The sequence below is a fragment of the Alnus glutinosa genome, chromosome 14, assembly GCF_958979055.1.
Source record: "Alnus glutinosa chromosome 14, dhAlnGlut1.1, whole genome shotgun sequence".
Taxonomy (NCBI): Eukaryota; Viridiplantae; Streptophyta; class Magnoliopsida; order Fagales; family Betulaceae; genus Alnus; species Alnus glutinosa.
In genome coordinates, this window is record NC_084899.1 from 17,828,835 (window position 1) to 17,844,519 (window position 15,685).

The 15,685-nt window shown below is 36.5% G+C and overlaps 1 protein-coding gene across 1 annotated transcript; it reads right to left on the reverse strand.

Annotated features, from left to right (window-relative positions):
* Positions 1-1,482: 1,482 nt before the first annotated feature.
* Positions 1,483-12,480, reverse strand: LOC133856758 (probable serine/threonine-protein kinase At1g54610). Its single transcript, XM_062291806.1, has 7 exons — positions 12,076-12,480; positions 11,016-11,300; positions 9,632-9,949; positions 8,560-8,784; positions 5,417-5,508; positions 3,263-3,371; positions 1,483-1,860 (listed from the first exon to the last, which is right to left on the reverse strand). Exons 1-7 carry the CDS (start codon positions 12,478-12,480, stop codon positions 1,483-1,485), a joined length of 1,812 nt encoding a protein of 603 aa, XP_062147790.1.
* Positions 12,481-15,685: the final 3,205 nt, after the last annotated feature.

The following is a 15,685-nucleotide window of genomic DNA, read 5'->3' on the forward strand; positions in this document are numbered from 1 at the left end:
ACATCACACAGTGTTTAGTAAAACAAGCATAACGTTTGCTACAAGTCTTGAAATTGTGTGTGCGACCCATTTTGAAAAGCTATTTTCGAGACGCGTGTCATGGTAACCATTCCAAGCTTGGCGAGTGTCATCTTAGATCCAAAAATTCAATATTTTTTCCTTTGAGACGGTGTTTCCAATGCTTTCATGCCTATTAGAAAACCTACCTTAACCTTGGCACCATAAATGATTCCATAATCATTATCCTAATTATTCCCCTTTAGTTACCACGTATTTCCATAGAATTTATCAACCTTACACTTGATTTCACATTTTAATCTATGATTTTGAAGTGGAGTGCTACAATATGTTACTTCGGCTCGCCCCGATATAGCTTACTATGTGAATCACCTATGTCAACTGATGCATCCCTCGACAAACTGCCACAACACTGCAGCCAAATGGGATGTTCGATATTTGAAGGGTTCCATTGATTTCAATTTATTTTACAACAAGTCTAAGATTCAACTTCATTTCTACTGTGACTCCGACTGGGCTGGCATCGTGGATGACAAGCAATCCACTAGTGGATTTGGCATTTTCCCTGGTCAGTGTCTTATTTCCTCGTCCGCGAAGAAACAGAATGTTGTCTCCTAGTCCAGCACCAAGGTTGAGCACCAGTCCATGGCCCTTACCACCGCCGAACTCTTCTGGTTACGTATGTTACTACAGGAGTTGCACATACTCATACCCATTCCTCCTACATTATGGTGTGATAATATGGGTTCCATAGCACTTGCTTCCAATCCAATCTTTCACGCTCAAATCAAGCACATCGAAGTGGACTTTCATTTCATCTGAGAGAAGCTGACCAACAAGGATATTCAAGTCAAATATATTTCGACTTTTGATCAGGCTTTCTGACATTTTTACTAAGGTGCATATTGCTACTCGTTTCATTATTCTTCGTGACAAACTGAAGATCCTCCCACCCATCAGCTTACAGGGGGATCTTGGAGAGACGACACCTTCGAACAGTGATAGAGTCATGTGTAATTCAAAGCAAATTGATGAAGATATAATCATGTGCAATTCAAGTGAAGATGAAGATAAAGTCGTGTGCAATTCAAAGCAAAATGGAGATGAATCAATCTCATCCACTCAACAGAGTAACTACAATATTTTGAATTCCTCTGCTAGTGGTGGATAGCAAACTTATATATACAGCAATACAATATTCTGTTTAGATATGCAAACCTAAAATAGGTTTCGAAAATGTCACAGAGATAATATATGCAATATAATTGCTTCTGAATGAGTTTATACTTTAGAGAACATATTTTCTGCCAACGTGATGTTCAATAGAAAAATATCTTCTCTTATTTCCAGAGAATTATCTGTATGAAATTCAGTTTATAGGCCAGCTTACAAGTTAAAGATCGATTTTAATAAAAAAGCTAAGAAAAAAAGAAAACGATAAAAGATAAATGAAACAACTCAGAATTATATATCATCTTGAGCTAAAAAAGCATCATTCTTGGTGGCCTTATCTTTGTTGACTCGAAATAATTTTGTTATCTTGTCTGGATCATGATTTCGGAGATCCATTTCAGAAAAAGACCTGCGATATTGAGCCAATATGTTGCCTCCATTCGGGTTGATGATATCTGTTATAGAGGCATGAAAAAGGGTAAGATTCTTGATGTTCTTGAGAGCATTAGGATGACCCTCAGTTTTTGGTGATTGTATTTTATGAGAACGAAGAACTGGGGATAGGGATTCATGCAAGTTCCCTCCATGCCTAGTCGTTTGTGCACTAGAGGAAGTGCTACTTGCCTTGTAAACCATCTCTTGGCTATGTTGTGGCTCTTCATTCTTCGACTGCAAAAGCTAAAGGAAAACAAAAATGGAGCAGTTCATTTATGAGCAGGAGCATGTAATTTAATGTGAAAAGACAAATGGGTTAAATTTGATTAACCAAACTAAAAAATAAAATAAAATAAAAATTGAAAGAGGAATAATTCAGCTTAGTTAAAGAAAATAATCTTTAATTGGTCTATTGATTAGATTAAAGATATTTTGCAGCAGCAATGAAAGGAGTGATAATTTAGCCCTGGCCTAACAGTAAAATGCAGTTTCTATTTGGAAAGATATTTAATTGTAGTGCAGTTTCATGTAGGTGAACGGATCTGCTTTTCAAGAATTAATGTAAAGCAACATGCTTGAAATTTATGAATCAGAATGTGTTTTAGAAACTCATAAATCAATAACCATAGTGTACTACAATGATTTTGAAGTATCTCACCATTAAAAATTAAAAATTAAAAAATTAAAAAAAAAAAAAACAAAAACCTAATTGTATTAAGAATTGTCAAATGAAGTGGATGTATCCCTTGCCTGTATGGGTATACAAACGGAGCGGTTATAACCGCATAACCGTTTTCAAACGTGATTATAAATAACCGATAACCGCTTGATAACCGCCTAGGCGGAAGCGGTTATAGGGGTTGTGAAAAAATGGTTAATAACAGCTAACCGCCTACCTATATATATATAATAAAAATAAAAAATAAAAAATTTATATATATATTTAAAACTTTGAGGCGTAACAAACTAACAGGCTTGTTTACACGATTTTTAAAAATTTAGTATTATGACCAGAATGTTTTGGTAAATCGCCGGTTATAAACACAATAACTGATAACCGGCAGTTATAAAAATAATCGCCTCCGCTTAGGTGGTTAGCGGTTGCGGTTGGTAAAATGCAATAACCGCCTTATGTGGTTGCGGTTAGCGGTTTTAGCCAATAATCGTTGGTTATAACCACTTGTACACTCCTACCTGCCTGTTAGGTTTGGTATTCAAGGGCGACAAAGCGAAGGTGACACCCATGGCCCTATTAATGTCTCTATTTATTTTTTTGGAGCTGCAGTTCTACCTGTTCTCTTAAGGATTTCTCCTGTAGGAAATGTTCCCAAAAAAAAAATCTAACTAAAAGGATAATTTTAGTGGAGCCAGGGTGTAATTTAGCTAGAAAAACAATCTGATAGTGTAATTTGGCTAGAACTATTAATAGAAACATTATTTTGTAACTTAAATAAAAATCTGACTAAGACACGTTATGCTTTTCAACAGATATGGTTGGAAGTTTGATCCATTATTTGAACTCAAATAAATACTTCTCTTCAATACCCAACAGAATTCTTTCTTTCTTTCTTTCTTTTTCTCAAGAGAATATATCCTCAACTGAAAAATGTTGCTCAAATGTATTCTTTCAGGATGCTTTTACCTCTTTAGAAGCGTCAAAATCTCCACTGGCTTGATCAATTAGGTCCTCTGTCCGATGACCTTCACGATTTGTTTGAGATGGTTGCTTTGTTTTAGGCCTGCGCCTGTAAGATGGAAAAGCACAATGAAGTAACTCATGGAATTTGATACAAGTACAACACAATTTACACAGTAAAGAGCCTATGAATGTTTTGGTAGCATTTTTTCTTTTATGAATCAATTTACTACACATTCCAGGAAGATGCTAGAACCTCTGATGCTAAATAGAGCATCAGTTACAAGTAACCACCACCTCTCTGCAGAACACCTTCTCTACCATCAACAACAATTACAAACACAATCCAGCAACTACTAAAAGCACTAGTTCTAAACAACACATTTACCTACAAAATGCATCAAGATTCCCTAAACTAACAACAAATGCACAATTCATCTTTCTACAAACAACATTATCTCTGCTTTATACAAAACAAGTCTCATACACTCATTCCATTAACAGACACTAGTAGCCATCAAGACAAAGCATTTTGAGAGATATATACCCAGCTACTACAAATAGCCACATTCTCATCAGTTGCCTTAAATTTCCCCTTCCCCACAATTCTACTCCTTATTTGGTTCCCATGTTTAACATCATTTCTCTGCCTCCAAATGTCATAAATTGATGCACCCCAAGCCAACTTGCATACCACAGCTTGTAAGCTCTTACTCCTCCATTGATTCTTTAATCCATTTACTTAAGATTTCCTCCCAACCAGTAGTAATATCAATCTGAAGAGGCATTTCTGCATCACTTCCCTCCATAACCTTTTACTAAAGCCACAATCAAAGAACAAGGGATCTCTACCTTCAATGAAATTTCTACAAAACAAACATCTTTCCTGACCTTTAAAGCCCCACTTCAACATTCTATTGCCTGTTGAGAGACAGTTTTTTACTGCCAGCCACAATATAAATGCTTGTTTTGGAATAGCCATGGAAAACCAAATCAACTTTCACCATTCAACCCTTGGCTGCTTCTCCCGAATTGCTTCCCAAGTTTCCCTGCTTGTATAACTGTTTGACTTTGAAACCATCCATAAAGGTTTATTACTAACCCCTAGTTTTACCAAAGGCAGCTTAATTACCTTGAATGTTAACCAAACTTTCAGACCTAGTAGGTAGCCATTCACACTCCTTCCCTTTAATGATACTTGATGATTTTGCATCCAATCTACACCTTGCATCATAAAATACTCTATAACCATACTGAGCATAGAGTATACCATCTGGATGCCAAAAATCCAACCATAAGTATATGCTGCTACCATCACCCACCAAGAATTTTAGGAATTGCATGTTTTGATGTGTCCCTAAGCTTGAGAATCTTCTTCCAGCTCCATGTATCATCTTGCAATACTTGAGGCAGCCAAGTACATCTCCCTTTAAGCATGTTCAGTTTGACTGACCTAGGCTACCCAAAGAGAACCTGATCTAGTGTATAAATTTCAGGTGTGCTTCAAAACTGCTGCCTTATTCCAATCATCTATTCTCTTCAACCCTAAACCACCTTCCCTCTTTGGAACGCAAATCAACTCCCAAAAACCCTTAACTTTTGCAGGAGTTTTGGTAGCATTTAAATGAAATTACTTGGTAATTTTGATGGTTTAATAAGGCCATGCGGGATGAATGAAGCAATTTTGAAGTGAGGACTTCACCTTTGCAATAACTTAAATAAAGGGGATGAAGTTTTACCTCCAAAGTGTAGCTAAAAACTTTTACAAATTTGGCAGTTAATACCACCAAAGAAAATAAATTCAGAAAACCTAACATCTAGCATAGGAATGAAAGGGAAAATTTAGAAAGTTGATGGCCGGACATAGAATATTTAATACCAAAAGCATCAATAAAGAATTGTTAGGATTTTATTTGTGTTAAAACAAAAACAATTTTCCATGCTGCTAAAAATCTTAATTCTAGAAAAGCAAAATTAATAACAAAATATAACATATTAATACATTTAAATTCAAGTCCATGATTTAGGTTTCCTCTTCTTTCTCTTTAATATCTTAAAGACCAGTTTGATGGAGACATCATGATCGATCCTTATATAAAATTATTCATCATAATATTGAGGAAAATAATTTCATGTTATGAACTAATAGCGTACTTCTTACGACTACTTGTTCGAGATTCATCCTTTTCTTTCCCGGGTGCTGGTAGAGCTGAAAGGTCACATGCCAAGGGACTTGAAGTAAAGAACTGAAAGCAGAAAGAACTACTGATCAGAATAATGTATGGAATGTTTTGATTAACATGTAATGCAAATAAGCAGCAGGAAGATTGTAGAAAAGTTCATATGGAACACTCTCTATTTCTCTTTTGCTATCTTTGTTCACTTTGCTTCCATATAACAAAAGTTCAATTTAAATAGCACTTCATCTTTCAAATAACCCTCAATTGTTCCCCTATGGTTTCTCTTAAACGATCCTCAAGTTCAAAAGCAAAGTATTATTCATGGTATGTCATTTCAATTTAGCATGATGAACCAATTAAGGTTGCTAAAGTCAATGAGAAGACCCATATTCACCAAGCCCCGGATTATTTTAATTTTGAGAAAACTTCACTTAACCCCCCTGAACTTTCATCACTTTTGCAATATCTTCCAAAATTCAAAAACTCTCAATTTAGTTATCGAACTTTAAAAAAAATTCAATTTCACCACTTCATTAGGATTTTCCATTAAATCCTAACGAGGGCTAAAAAAAAATTTCAAAATAGCCTCATTTTTTTAAAAAAAAATAATAATAATTGTAATTTAATGGTAATTTTGTAATTTTATAAAGTTTACATGAGTATAAGGATCACTGTACTCTTTGACTGTCTGATTTAACCCCAAACCCTAACGAGAGGGTGTAATGTATTTCTTGTTTTCTGTAATATTGAGTACTTAATATAGAAGAAGAATAGAGAAGGATAGAGAAAGGTGGAGAAAGATAAAGACTTGATTAACAAAAAACACAAGCCTGGACACTTGGAGAGGTCCAGAATCTCCAAGCTTTATTCAAGGAAAGCCTAAACTCCATAGACACTGTTTACACATTGACAAATTCGATAATGGTTAACTAGTGGGCTCTGAGTTATATACACTTCACAGTTGTAATAACCCCGTATCTAACAACCCAACTCACTAGTTTATAGCAACTAACTCTACATTTCAACCCACTAACTCTTTTGCAACTAACCTTAACAAGGCCAAAGCCCCTAACCCAATACCCAATATCCCTTGTATTTATCCCTTACATTCCTCACCCCTTCGAAACAACTTGCGCGCAAGGTGTGGCTTTACAAGAAAAGCCTACTTGAGAAAATTCTAAAATGCACCTCCATGCACACAAACAGAATTGCTCTTCTTCTAAGTTCTCGGATCTCGGTATCTTCAAAAGTTGGAAGTTGGAACCTGTGCTACTCCTTGGAATTGAAAGAATCCACACCGCATCACTTCTAGAATGATCTAAGAGTGTCTGACACATTGATTTGAAAAGGCTATCCCATTTCATCTTTCCAATGGCCATTGATGTTCATTTTCAAAGTCTTCTTCCTACAGCCAACTCGTCACTTTACCCTGTAGAGAACTCTTCACTTCACATCAATGAGCAAAGGATCCACCTGTGACTCAAATTTTGCCTCAAGCATAATCCGGTACATGCTATTGTACAGCATCAAGTGAAGCCGCTTCCTGATCACCAATCCCTTCGATCTTACCCTCTCATCTCTCATCAGATCGTGAACAACCAGATCTTTGCTTCGGAAACTACGTTCTTCTACCCACTGGCAAGGTTCCCCACCAGTTTTCCAACGCCATCTATGCTTCCACATAACAAAAATCACACAATCTTTAGTCAAGGATTGGAACACAAAGGAGCTCAAAACCAAAAAATTCTGCTGCACCTTTAATGGCTGGGTTGAAGGAGGAATTGATGTCAGCAAACGATTCCTGATTCCTGGATCAAAACTCCATTTGACACACCAAAAGAAGAGGATACCATCCTCCAAATCTTTTTCTAGCTTTTTAACAAACACATTCTCTGCAACCCAATACCGCGCCTCCCCGGGTGAAAAAAAATTCCCAACATTTTTCTTTAACATATCTTCGACGTCTTTCTTGTTTTCTTGAATTATTTTTCGGTCACACGCCTCTTCTTTGTTCTTGATTTTTTCTTGGTTTTCTTGATTATTGCCGCCACCTCCCACTTCTACCTTCTCAGTAGGTTGATGGAACCCTTCAAACTCGATGGAGTCAATCCCTGCGGCGCTCCCATTCACGGGCAAATTCCCGGCCTCTGGAAACAAGTTTTGAAGTTTATCTTGAATCTCCTCACAATTTTGCTGAGATGCTGAAAAGATTTTATCCAGTCTATCCTAAAATGCTGAAAAGGTTTTATCCATTCTATCCTGAGATGCTGAAAAAAATTTACCCATTCTATCCTGATACTTCTGACAAGTTTTATCCAGAGTTCCCTGAATAAATTGCTGCAGTTTTGCCTCATTCTCAGCTAATTGGGATTCTCTGGTGCCAACCGCCATTTTTCTCCAAGATCGACTAATCTGATACCACATGTAATGTGTTTCTTGTTTTCTGTAATGTTGAATACCGAATATAGAAGAAAGAATAGAGAATGATAGAGAAAGATAGAGACTTATTAACAAGAAACACAAGCATGACACTTCGAGAAGTTCAGAATTTCCGAGCTTTATTCAAGGAAAGCTTAAATTCTATAGACACTGTTTACACATTGACAAATTCGATAATGGTTCACTAGTGATATACACTTCACAGTTGTAATAACCCCTATCTAACAACCCAGCCCACCAGTTCATAGCAACTAACTCTACAGCTCAACCCACTAACTCTATTGCAACTAACCTTCTAACCCAATATTCAATATTCCTTATATTTATTCTTTACATAGGGGTGAAATTGTAAAAAATTAAAAATTTGATATATTAAATTGAGAGTCTTTTAACTTTGAGAAATAATTACAAAAATGATGCAAATTTAGGGGGCTAAGTGAAATTTTGCCTTATTTTTAAGTGGAAGTACTCTATGGAAAACATAATCAGAGTTTTTGCAACTCTTGACCAGCTATACTCTCATAAATGTTTTAACAATTTCGTGTCCAGCACCAGATTTTATTTTTATTTTTTTGTTGGAACTTTCTGTCCAAAGCCATAGTCAGCCGAAGAAAGGTCTGAGAAGCAATTATACCACCAGCAATGAGTACAGAACAAGAGCTTTCCATGTTTACTTACTTCACTTTGGAGAGCAGAAGCAGCAGTGCCTCGAGAGGTTGGGTCTAGAGCAAGAAGTGTTGTCAAAAGACCAAATGAAGAGGTAGGAAAAGCCCTGAAGGCTTCTTGAAAACTAGGTTTATAATGCGATGGCGGTCGGAAGGTTGTCGGCAGCTTCATTTTCTTCCAATATTCCTCCTCTGAGGGTTTACCACAAAGTTTGAAAATCTTATGGAGCTGCTCAACCTGATTAATTACAATGAAGGGTTAATTAATTACTATGAAGGGTTAATTAATTATAAACTTTAGAAAAAAATGGTCAGTATAAAATCGGAAGAACTTTACTTACACCCCCAAAATATAAGCAATTCTGCAATTATAACTTCGAAGTTTTAAAATTTTGAATGTTTGTATCTCATGTTTTAGACCCTTTTAATTTCATTATATTTTTGCTAAAATGCCCAAAAATGCTCCTTAAAAAAAAAAAAGAAAGGTTAAAATTATGGTGACCTGTGCCATGGATCAATCCATATCCATGTCGTGGTCATGGGTCAATCCAGATCCATGGCTAACCGTTGGTCACCATAATTTTTTTTTTCTTTTTTATTTGAGAATTTTTACTTTAATAGGGTATTTTGAGCATTTTAACAAAAAATGAGTGAAATTAAAAGGCGGTGAAACATGAGATATCAACATTGTAAATTTTTAAAATTAGAGGTCATAATTACAAAAAACTTATAATTAAGAGGGTGTAAGGAAAGTTTCTCCTATAGAATCATAATTGTCTGCATGTCATAGTGAAAAATGTAGTAACTTTGTGATGCATGGAAACATGAGAATACAATAGACCATACTCAATTTCATGGAATGCCCAAACACATCTATTATGAATGGTTTTGGGCGTGTCGAGAAGTGCTACACTTACCAGATTTTTTTTTTTCTAAAAATTCATTCCTAAATGATGTGTCAATTATGGATGAGATCTATTATTTTAAAAAATGTATCACCATCTCATAAGATGCTGAAACATCATTTAAAAACTACTTTTGAAAAAAAAAATTAAAAAGTAGAGCATTTTCCATCCCGATTCTACCTCGGTTCTCCCGGGCATAATTGGCCTTCCAACAAACATCTCTGCCAATAGGCATCCTGCACTCCAAAGATCAATGCCAACTCCATAATCTGTGGAACCTAACAGTAGTTCTGGAGCTCTGTACCAAAGTGTCACAACTCGACCTGTAAGGGGGCATTTTTTGTTTGGAAGATAAAGATTTGCAAGCCCAAAATCAGCAATTTTCAACACTCCATTTTTGTCTATTAACAAGTTGGAAGGTTTGATGTCTCGATGTAAAACTCCATTCTCATGGCAGTGTTGCAGACCAGAAAGTAACTGCTGCATGTAGCGCTTGACCTGTATCAAAAAACAAGATATGTTAGAAATACTAAATTTTTTATCAAGAGATGTGTACCAAAATGATGTAAAGCATTTTCATTGGTATTCGTAACATTTTTTTTTATTAATTGTTTGGATCATCTCCAATGAACATGTCCCACATTATCTTGGTATCCATCTCTTGGTAAAAAATTTGGTATCCCATTTCTCATCAGAAAACACCATAATCATTCATAAGTGTGTTGATTATAATTTTGCTTCTCAGTCACTTTAAATATTTTCATTCAAATCTTAATATGCTCTACTGATTTGATTTTAATACTGTTGTGAAATTGAATAAGTTATCATGCATGTGGTTGGTCACAGTAGAATATTATATATGTTCACAACAACATTTGGATATTGTTGGTTTGAAAAACTAATTAACATTTTATTTAAATTCACATTTTCTAAGTGTATTGTGAAGCCTATAATTAATTCAAATTTTTTATTTATCCTTTAATCATAGGTAAAGTCCACGTACACCTCAAGCATATGTTTGTTGGAAGGCCAAATTTTCAATTTAAACAATGTTTCCAAACTACTAAAAACTATCAATATTCCTCCAATAAAGTAAATACCCTTAGTAAAATAAAATAAAATACTAAAATTAAAAAAAAAAAAAAAAAAAAAAAAAGTAAACTAAACTAAACTAAACTAAAAATAAATATATAAAAAACAGGGGTGGCCAAATTTAAAAATTAAAAGAAAATTTGTAATTGTCACTTTCTTTTTAAAATTAAAATTTGTGTTTTTTATAAAAAAAAATATATATATATATATATATATATATATATAATCGAAATGTCATTTTTGTCTTTTTGCTTGATTTTGGGACGTTGACAACTTTAATTGTAGTAAGTAGTTTGAAGGTGACATTATAAGAAATATTTTCAATTGATTGATAGTTTGGAGTTACGTGGTATATGAACTTTTCTTTAATCAACTAGAGTTGGTTTCATGTTTGAAGATTTACTTCCTTCCCCACCTTTTTGGGCAGCTGAGAATTCAGGAGTAGTCAGTGATCGGGAGGAAAAATACAAACCTGTGCTTCATTGAGCCTATCACCGGGACCGGAGATAATTTTAGTTAAGTCTGAGTGCATGAAATCAAAAACCAGATAAAGACTATACTGCATCCTTGACGTGGCTAGTCCTTCAAGCTTGATGACGTTGGGATGATCAAGCCTCTTTAACATCATTATCTCTCTTGCCATGAACTTCACGCTCTCCGGCTCCGATGTGTTGAACCGCACTTTCTTCAAAGCCACAATCTTTTTCGTGACCCTATCTTGAGCTTTGTACACGTTGCTGTAAGTTCCTTGGCCGATCTGCAGAAGCAAGAAACCTAACATGTTTCAGACAACATCTTTGTTTCTTCCTTGTGCAACTCAACCCCCCAACCCCGGCGGGCCGGCCGGCCGTCTTCTTTCTGATCATGACCCTATCCCCTCTTAATTTCAGTCTTGTTAACAACTGGTAAATTTAACAAGTCTTGCAAAGAACTAGGCAAAAGAGACCACAAATATTTGGAAGAGAAATGCTACATACATTCTTCAAGTATATAAATTCAATGGTAATTTTCACTGTAACGAAAGTGCAGTAGCATTTTGAAATTAAAGGACAAAAATTATATACAAATCAATCTAACAAAGTTACATGTATTCTTAAACCATGTAAGAATCAAAGTAAATAACTTATTATTAATACTACTAAAAAAACATGTGAGAAACTCATGCTATTAAATAAATATGTATGCATTTCTTATATACTAAGGAACAAATGTGACAAATCAATTTGTAACTAATTTATGTCAATTTGAAATGCTTAAGAAGGACGACAAATGAAGCATTTCCCACCGGCCACTTTGAGCAAGATGTTCTCTCTCTAGACTCTATGACAAGTTGTTTCCCATATATATATATATATATATATGATACTGTTTAGATCAGAAATCGTAATCCAAATCTCCTCATTTGCAAATGCAGTAAAACAGATTTCTTTACTAAGAATACCACTTCTCAGTTCTCATAGAACTCTGAAGCCATCAATTTGACATCCTATATACTAATTAAAAGAAAAGGATCATGTAATATCAACACTAACCTTATCAAGTTTATCATAGGAATCAGCACTCTTGGCAACCAAACCCTCCAACAGATCTCCAGGAACATTATCAACCAGCCACTTTGGCCACCCATCCACAAGCTCATCTTCTCCGATCTTCTTCGCCGGCTCAACCCTCCTCGACACGTTCTGACTACCGCTACTCCTCTCCCTCTCCGCCTCGCTCAAAACCACCCTCCCTTCTTCAACCAACCTCACTCCCACAACATGCTTATCTTCCAGTTTTCGAATATCCTTCAGGCTGTATTCTTCCAAATGAGCTAATGATCTCGTTATGGGTATCCTTTCTCTGCCTCCCTTAACATACCCACCATCCAACTTCAGCTTCTCAATGCCTTGACCATGAGGAGAGTATGTAGAAGGCCTGGCCTGAACGCATCCCATCGCGTTTCAGAAGAATCGAATTGATGCTTTTTTTCGTTAAAAGCAAGGCGACATGGTGTGGATGGTGTGGAGTAGTTTGATGAGCACAAGAGAAAGCAAGTAAAGTCAAAGAAGTCGATGCGCGCCGTCCTTGGGCCGGCATGTTTGGAGTTATGGTAAAGGTGAAGGAGAAGAATTAAGAGAGAAGCGGGGATTTACGTGGAAACAGAGCTCCCTCCATGATCAACGTCAAGGGCTGTATTTCTCGAGGAGGTGGCAGTTTGTGAAATTATATGTGTAAATAGGGGGGCTTTTCCCGTTTCTTTTGGCGGGTACACGTGGGTATTCGAGGATGGTTGCCGTATTAGGAAGGGGGCAATTCGGGCCTTCTGCAAAGAAACGGCCTGGAATGACAAGAACGCCCCTCTAATTGATATACGAGGAGTTGACTGCTCTTTCTTGTAACATTCGCTTTTCGCGATTTTTTTTTTTTTATCTATAAAAAAAATGAACAATGAAGAATTTTTTAAAAATGTCTCCGGCCGTAAGAATCCCATGTCTTTTTTTTCTTTTAATATAAGCTATATCAAAAAATTAAAAAAAAAATTAAAAAAAAAAAAAAAAAAAACCTAAATCTGTCACATGCCTATGTGTAGGTGGTTTACGTGGCAAGTAATAGCTGCAAGCACTTATGGGCTGCTGAATTGGTTAAGGGCCCCGGTTGTGGGCTATTAGAGTGAGCTTATTCAGTTTAGTAATCGGACTGAATTGTTTATAAATAACCCAGAGCCTCTATAAATGTTTGTTGAAGAAGAATTATTGTTTTAATTCTTAGTTTAGTTTAGTTAATAATTAGAAGGCCATTCTTCCTCGAATTAGATCAGTTTAGCTCGTAAATAAATCATTTCTTCATCATCAATGCAATTTTGTGTTTTTATTGAATTTCATTGTTGATTCTTTTACAAGTTTTATAAAGAAAATACCTTAAAAGTTACAGGTGTGTAACAAATTGGTATCAAAGCACTTTTTTTGGTGACGAAATGCAAGAAATGAGTTACAATTTTCACGATTGTCGAAGAGCGAGATTCCAGTACCAAGAAGACCGAATTTTCGAATTTCATTACCAGCAAAGCGGGAAGTTCTTTCCAAGAAGACCATTTTTTGGGAATTACCAAACCAGGCTACAAAATCCAGAACTCAGGCAATACCCAGGGCCCAGAGGACGGATTCCACCGCCCAGAACCCAGGATGGAAGAATTTCACCAATATCAAGAATTCAAGCAATACCCAGAACCCAGAATGGACGGATTCCACCACCCAGAACCCAGAATGGAAGAATTTCACCGTTATCAATCCAGAATTGGTGCGAGTCATTAGCAAGGAGAGTTCTTGCCAAGAAGATTCCAGTTTCATGAAGATTGACCAGGAGGGGTCCGGTATCAAGAAGATAGGAATGTTGGTGGATCCAAGTACAAAGATGACAGAAATGTTGGTGGGTTCTGGCACCAAGATGACAGAAATGTTGCTAGATTACGGTATCAAGAAGACCGTGATATTGAAGCTCCTTTACTATATAATCAAGAACCCAGACATGGGGGTTCCAGATTCAGTACTGTACAGCAGCATAGAGATTTTTTTCCAAGAAGGCAATTCCATACAGATAATAATGGTGGTGGCTGGCAGCAAAGTTTTCATTCACAAAGGCCGTATCCTGCAAAGGTCAACAGCTGGTTTCACAGTTATAAAGATGTCCACGAAGACTTTACAAGGGTGAACCAGTTTTCAGAGAATTTTGGAGAAATGAAGAAAAATTTTGCTGAAGAACAGATGAAAGCAATTGCTGAGGAACGCCAGCGAACGGAGGAATTGCGTGAGCAAGAATACCGACAGATGATTTGCGCCTTCGACAATATACTTAAGATTTGTCAAGAAATCAAACACGAGGAAGCAATTGAAGAGCTAGAGGTAGTTTCTCTAGAGATTAAGAGCCAAGAAACTCTTGTGGAGAAGCCACTTCCAGCTCGTGCGGAGCCAATTCAAATCTGGCGGGCGTTGGGTGTCGACAACCCACAAAATCAAGAAATCATGAAATCCAGAATGGCGAAATGTAACCAGCAAAATAAAGATATAAAGAACGACGAATTGTTAGAGCAAAATTTCAGGAAATTTTTTTCAGACAAGGAGGAACATTCTGGTATTGCAGTGAATTTGTTTGATATACAGGTCAAACGAAATTTGGAGGAGGGTGTTCTATTTCAGTGGTGAGGCAGGTGGTGTTTTGATCCAAGAAAGAGACCTTTCTTTCTTCAAGAAAGCTTCTCCACTCTCATGTCCAAGAAGATCAAGTACATGGAGCTTGAGATGCTACAACTAGCTTCCGAGAATGCAGGGAATAAGGCTCCGAAGGTAATCGTGATGAGCAAGAGCGAGAAGGCGAGCATAGTGGTATTGTCATTCCAATCCAGTTTGGGGTTACAAGAACGCCTTTGTGTCAAAGTCATCGGGTCTGTACATGCCATTTGGGTTTTTGATCCACGAGGAGAAAAGGCATTACGAGAAAGAGGAAAGGGACTAAGCATTCCAGTCCAGTCTGGGTCTTTCCATGCGATGGTTGATCTTAGGAGTGTTCATTCCGTAGCTTTAGAGAAGAGAGCTGGCATGGGAATCTTCAAGTAGATGGATTGGTGCGTGACAGATGTGTTGTACAGCTTGCTGGCAGTGTGTGCATGTGGAACATCATCAAGTGAACACATGAATGGCTTTTTGCATTGAAAATGGAAGAGGAGAGTTTCCAAGCCAAATAGTGCATTGCCTGAGTGTGGAAAAGTCAGAATTTTAGTTTGAAAGTCAAATTGTGTCTTGATAGCTAGATAGGTTTGTCACCAGCAGGATTCACGAGCCTGTATAACCAAATTGGCTGATCTGTTGAATTACAACAAATGGTTTTTCTTTCTTTGAACAGCACCTTGTGGGCATGGTGCCTTTGAAGAGATGAGTAATGTCACATGCCTATGTGTAGGTGGTTTACGTGGCAAGTAATAGCTGCAAGTACTTATGGGTTGCTAAGTTGGTTAAGGGTCGCGATTGTGAGCTATTAGAGTGAGCTTTTATTTAGTTTAGTAGTTGGGCTGGATTGTCTATAAATAGTCCAAAGCCTCTGTAAATATTCATTGAAGAAGATGTATTGTTTTAGTTCTTAGTTTAATTTATTTGATAATTGAGAGGC

Coding starts and splice junctions, on each gene's coding strand:
- LOC133856758 (XM_062291806.1), bottom strand. CDS start 12,480: ATGGGATGCGTTCAGGCCAGGCCTTCTACATACTCTCCTCATGGTCAA. Junction 8,785..9,631: donor TTATGCCCGGGAGAACCGAG/GTAGAATCGGGA, acceptor GTAATTAATCAG/GTTGAGCAGCTCCATAAGAT. Junction 5,509..8,559: donor CTTCTGCTCTCCAAAGTGAA/GTAAGTAAACAT, acceptor TTCTGCTTTCAG/TTCTTTACTTCAAGTCCCTT.